Source organism: Nelusetta ayraudi, unplaced genomic scaffold (assembly GCF_046127955.1).
Source record: "Nelusetta ayraudi isolate G7.1 ecotype Tasmania unplaced genomic scaffold, CSIRO-AGI_Nayr_v1 ptg000031l, whole genome shotgun sequence".
In the NCBI taxonomy this organism is placed as follows: Eukaryota; Metazoa; Chordata; class Actinopteri; order Tetraodontiformes; family Monacanthidae; genus Nelusetta; species Nelusetta ayraudi.
In genome coordinates, this window is record NW_027466081.1 from 1,705,343 (window position 1) to 1,711,593 (window position 6,251).

At 38.7% G+C, this 6,251-nt stretch overlaps 1 protein-coding gene across 6 annotated transcripts in view; it reads left to right on the forward strand.

The window, feature by feature from the left end:
* pikfyve (phosphoinositide kinase, FYVE finger containing) overlaps nt 1–6,005 on the forward strand; it is a 29,377-nt gene extending 23,372 nt beyond the window's left edge. For all 6 annotated transcript variants that reach the window (XM_076030819.1, XM_076030817.1, XM_076030816.1 and 3 more), the window contains 10 exons: nt 1,137–1,232; nt 1,342–1,422; nt 2,096–2,190; nt 2,289–2,348; nt 2,468–2,644; nt 2,852–2,955; nt 3,049–3,177; nt 3,904–4,165; nt 4,525–4,599; nt 5,056–6,005. In XM_076030819.1, coding sequence (XP_075886934.1) covers nt 1,137–1,232; nt 1,342–1,422; nt 2,096–2,190; nt 2,289–2,348; nt 2,468–2,644; nt 2,852–2,955; nt 3,049–3,177; nt 3,904–4,165; nt 4,525–4,599; nt 5,056–5,171 — 1,195 coding nt within the window. In that variant the 3' untranslated portion in view covers nt 5,172–6,005. The remainder of the gene's footprint in view (nt 1–1,136; nt 1,233–1,341; nt 1,423–2,095; nt 2,191–2,288; nt 2,349–2,467; nt 2,645–2,851; nt 2,956–3,048; nt 3,178–3,903; nt 4,166–4,524; nt 4,600–5,055) is intronic.
* The last annotated feature ends 246 nt before the right edge of the window (nt 6,006–6,251 follow it).

A 6,251-nucleotide genomic window follows, 5' to 3' on the forward strand; every position in this document is an offset into this window, starting at 1 on the left:
AAAAGATCAGTTTTAGTTTAGATTTAGGACTGATTAAAAAGTTACAGCTAAAGTTAAGTGAAATTATTGAAATAGAAAAATGAGATTCAATGCGTATTTCAGCAACATGTTGCTTTCTTCTCAGTGGGACATCAGCACTTACATTTCACATCTGATGGATTTTCCAGGTTGAGCTAATGTTTTGATTCGTGATGTCCGATATTGACTTTTTTACCGATATCCGTTATCCCGATATTGTCCAAGTCCTAATTTCCAATACCGATTTCAACCGATATCTACCAATATATGCAGTCGGGGAATGAACACATTATGGCTAATTTGTATTGTGATGTCCCGCTGGATGCAGAGATAGTGATAAATGTAACGACTTCAAGGTTTTCCAAATAAAAATAAACATTCTGGTCAAAATGATAGTCGTCAGTTACGAACGAGCTATTTTGTTAGCGGGCAGCCACCACTAAAACCGCTCTGCTGAAACACGCGTTAACGCTTCGATGCAGTTTGATGACATCATCAAGCGTAGTAGAGACGAGTAAAGTAAAGTATTGTTATTTACTATTTAGTGATATTGGAGGAATTCATTCTTTGGCATGACTACTAAATATGGGAGAAATTTTGAAAAAAAAAAAAGTCATATTTTTATAATATTTTATCCCAATAGCGATATTTTCCAATATTAATTTTTAACGCTTTTATCGGCCGAAAATATCGGACTTTCCTAGTTTTCACACTACTGTGTGTTCTATGCAACGCAACCCTATGATATCCCCATATGGCAAATTACGAAAAGTGTCCATTCTGGATAAAAAGATGTAGTCAGACGTTTGAATGGAGACTGCGATATTGCGAGAGCCCACATTAGAGCGCTCCTTTGCATTTTTCTATCCTTTGCATTCACATGTCTGTCAGGAAGTGGACCATAATCCCTTAAGAAAATGAATCTGTTTGCAAGTGCGTCACCACATAAGAGCACTCGTGAGCCCCGTCATAATTTTTCATAAACATTGTGTTTTAAAAATGCTTCTTTTTTTTTTTATGTACTAAATTATTGTTATTTATGGCTATTGGTTTTAGTTCTGAAAATGTGAACTTGTTGCTCTTCCAGTCTTTAACTGTGCCGTTGTTTGTGTCGACAGTGACCCCGACAAGCACTACCTGATGGAAGAGCACGAGCGGGTGCCGATAACAGTGTGCGAAAAAGAGCCCAGCTCAATCATTGCCTTTGCTCTCAGGTGACGGCAGCCTTTTCTTTGTCATTCTACCCTTGACATCACAGTGCAACTTGATACATTTTCATTAGAGTAATGTTATTAATAATTATACAATGTTTTCCCTTTACAGCTGCAAGAAGTACAAAACGGCGCTGGAGGATCTTTACAAGGCATCAAACGCAGGCAGTGACGAAACTTCACAGGCCGCCAGGTGTGTACGAGAGTTCAGTATTATATATGCGTCATGGCGTATTTTGTCACGTCACTGCTCATCCGAATAAAGTTCTTGGATCTTGAATATCATTTGGACAGACAGTTGACTCCAGAAAACTGAAACTATCACTGCTGTTGTGCCCGTAGTTATTATTTATTAATTATCAATTTATAATATAGTAATTATTCATTATTATCATTATAAAGTATTTCCAAACTTGGCCCCAGGGAAAACACCTGTATAAAGAGATTACTATGCATAGTGTGTAATGAGTTACACTTCTGATGCTGATGTTCTGTGAACTTTCTACATCCACTTTTAACACTTTTAGCAGTTTGAGTCACTTATTTTCCTTTTACTCTATCGAGTCATTCATTTAAAATAAGTCCTTTGCTGATCTTCACACCTTCTAACTATATAAGTCCACAGGTTAGTTCAAGCTATTTCCTACTGAAAGAAAAGTTCTTCTCAATCCTCAACAGCCCTCCATCAAAACCAATGTGTTGCTCCGGCTTTAAGAAAAGGCAACGCGAATTACCGCAGTAGTTCCTGTCTCTCTCTCCATAAAAAAAAAAAAAAAAATGTATTATTTGCCTATGTTTTGTCACCTAATGACCAAATAAGTCTCGCTGTACATGTCTTAAATGGCTTCATGTCTGTGGCTGCTCAGCGTTGGAGAGAGTCGGGCCAAGAGCAGCCCTGCCAGGACCAGTGAGCAAGTGTCCTCCCAGCTGAGTCGCAGCAGCATGGACGCTGATCCTCTCAGTACGTCTCCACCTCCTCCACTGATTGCAAAAAAAATAAAAAATAAATACCGATTGTTCACTTTGTGCCCATTGTTAAATTTACAATGTTTTTTGCAGGTGACGCAGACTTGATGGAAAAGCAAAAGAAACAAACCTCGAACCCGCACATTGAGCTGCGTGAGTTTGTTGTTGGCTGTTTTCTTGCTTCTCATTTCACTCTTGCTGTTTGTCTGCCGTCTCGTGTCCGTTATCAACATTGATTTTTTTTTTTTTTTTTTTTCTCTCCCCTCTTGTAGAATTTTCCGACGCCAGTGCCAAGTTCTATTGCCGAATCTACTACGCTGCCGAGTTTCACAGAATGCGTGAGGAAATCATGGAGTCAACGGAGGAGGATTTCATCCGCTCGCTGTCCCACTGTGTCAACTGGCAGGCTCGCGGCGGGAAGTCCGGAGCGGTTTTCTATGCAACTGAAGGTAAATCATGTTTTGAATGGGTCAGAATGTTGCGTTAAGCTGCTTTAAAAAGAGAAGTAATAGATGAAGAAAAGCAATGTCATCTTGGTTTGTATTTATACACATGTGAAACCCAGACTAGCAATGTAAACTGAAGCCTGTAGATGCAAAATCAATGCCATGAGACCATACTAATGTAATTCCAACTCTTTTTCAATGTCCTGTCAGATGAACGCTTCATACTGAAACAGATGCCCAAACTGGAGGTGCAGTCCTTCCTGGATTTTGCTCCTAACTACTTCACTTACATCACCGGAGCGGTGCAGCAGAAGGTAGGCAACCAAAGGGGGGAAACACAAGGTGCTGTTGCCTCGTCTGAGCTGGTATTGTTTGTTACATATAAAACAACCGCCCCTGTGTGACAGCGACCCACGGCGCTGGCAAAGATCCTGGGTGTTTACAGAATCGGTTACAAGAACTCCCAGAACAACACGGAGAAGAAGTTGGATCTTCTTGTGATAGAGAACCTCTTCTATGGACGCAAGATGGCTCAGGTAAAAAAATATATATATATATATACATATATATATGTATATATAAAAATATATATATATTTATACATATATATGTATATATGTATATTTATATATACATGTGTGTGTATATATATATATATGTACATATATATATGTATATATGTATATATGTACATATATACATATATATACACATATCTACTAAGTCTAGCTCAATGAAACTGAACAGCTTAGGTGTTGAACATCATAACTTTATTATGGGACCGGTTTCATAGGTGTTCAATATGTGCACCGCCTGTGACATGGCACACATCAACTGGGTCAAAAGTTGAGGTTATTTCAACACAAATTCCTAAAATTATTGGTCTGCAAAATTATGTCAAATTTTTTTTTGGCCCATCCTGTATCTATGGGCGGTATGTTAAGCTTTCACCGATTTGAAAGTCATAAATCAAGCCAAATTTTACAAACTGGACCTTTAAAAATGAGTTTTGAATAAGCAGAATGCCTGTCTGTCTGTGAACTGCTTCCACTTGTCCCTTTCCAATTTCTAGTTAAGGAACTAAAAGTAGGCCTGAAAATCAATTGATTAACTGAAACTAGTGCAGCCAAAGGTCATGAACCTTCCTCACAGAGACCGTATGTATGTATGTATGTATGTATGTATGTATATATATACATACTGTATGTGTGTGTTCATGTCAGTCTCCAGCTAGAATTCACAGCTGTGCCCTCCCTGTGCAGGTGTTCGACTTGAAAGGCTCCCTGAGAAATCGTAACGTGAAGACGGACTCGGGCAAGGAGAGCTGCGAGGTGGTGCTTCTGGACGAGAACCTCCTCAAGTTGATCCACGACAACCCGCTGTACATCCGCTCCCACTGCAAGTCCATCCTGCGGGCGGCCATACACAGCGACGCCTACTTCCTCTCCAGCCACCTCATCATTGACTACTCACTGTTGGTGGGGCGAGACGATGCAACTGACCAGCTGGTGGTTGGGATCATAGGTAACAAATCAAAATCTGTATAAAATGTGTATAAAAAAAACAAAAAACAAAAATGTAAAAAGAAAGAGTTTTTCATCAATTTATAAAATGATTATTCAGAAAAAGACATAGAAGCAACATAACTATTAAATATGTCAGCAGCCTGTCTGACTGTAGTTAAATAGTGAGTGCAGTGTTGTATGTTGTGAGAGATCATTTGTGTCGAACAGGAGGGAACTCAACTTTGAGATATAAAATTCAGAGCCATCTTCAGTGACTTTGGCCCAGGCTGCCTTGCTGAGAGACGTCAATACAGCAGCTTCGCCCACCTGTACGTGCTGGAAACATACAGTACTTTCCTCTCTGCAATTCCTCTGCAGATTACATCAGGACGTTTACATGGGACAAGAAACTGGAGATGGTGGTCAAATCAGCTGGAATCCTGGGAGGTCAAGGTATGTCCTTCCCTCTTCCCCCTTGTCATGTTAACTGTTATACACATTGGACCCTCAACACTATTTAAGGGTTAAATAATGAGTTCCTTACACATTTTTCATTGTGAAATTTAGGTTCTCAGGGGAAATCGCCACTTATCAATTAATCGTTAATCGATCGATAAGGTCAATCAACTATCGATTAATGAATTAATCGATCATTTACATACTAATATACAGTGTACAGTATTGTATATACTGTTGAGGCATACATTTCTTTTTACGTTTATCGTGCTTATTGCATTAGGTGTGAACACGGCTGAAGACTTGAACAGGACTGTAAAACGTGCACGTCACCGCTTATAAAAAAGCATGCAAATGAATTTTGTGTGAGGAATCCTCCTCATACTACGGCCTGCTGATGTTCGGCTAACGTCATCATGACGGTCCCTAAAGCTGCGATGTTCTGTCCTGCAGGAAAGATGCCCACCGTGGTCTCTCCAGAGCTGTACAGAGCTCGCTTCTGTGAGGCCATGGACAAGTACTTCTTGATGGTGCCTGATCACTGGACTGGACTGGGGGTCAACTGCTGAGTAGTTGCCTGTGTTCACCTGATGCAGCAGCTGAACCTCTCAGTTCTCAACGTTGCAATCTCACTCACCCATCCCTCTAACTTTGTTGTTTTTTTTGTTGTTTTTTTTTTAAATAGCATGGGAGTCTTTATCTCATTAACTTCCCTTAAATTATGATGAAACAAAATAGAAACTGCTGTAAGCCAAGTTTAGGAGCTTGGATGACGTTAGAAAGAAAAGGAACAATCACGAACTCCTCCTAAATAAACTGGAATAAATATATCTAGGAATTATTATTCATCATGGACAGCGTCAATAGTCCAAACTGGTTTTGGCAAAGGGTTACCCTTAAACAGCGTCGGACACAGCGGCAAGCCGTGGAGTGGCGACGTGCTCCAACTGTCTTTCTTCACTCCTATCAAATGTCTGGAGCTGTAACATCTTGAGAAAAACTTAACGAATCTACAAGGCGGCGTTCCTGATTAATTTATACACGCCGAAACGACCCACGGATAATTCACTTTGGATGTCGTGCTCATGAATAAGCGTATTGACTTCGGTATTGAGGAGCTGTTTTGAGGCATTGTCACCTTGCTCAAGATCCACAAGCACACCCGACTGTGTATTTCACAGGGCCATTGTAACTTTGCCCGAATACTGTTGGCTGACCTTATCTTATTTGTTTTCATTTGTCATTTGCTTTTCTTGGAATTCCTATTGTTTAAAAGATGATTCATTTTTATCCAATGGGACCAATTAATACGTTTATTGACGATTAAAGTGAAAATATGTCTTGCTTATAGATTTTTTAAATGCAGAGAGATTAAGTAAATATTAAATGATATTAACACATTCTTAAGACTCTTGTTATCTCTTAAAGCTATGCTGTTGCAAATATATATATGTATATATGTATATATATATATATATATATATATGTATATGTATATATATATATATATATGTATATGTATATATATACATACATACATATCTATATGTATATATATATATATATATACACATACATACATACATACATACATACATATCTATATGTATACATATATGTATATATATACATACATACATATCTATATG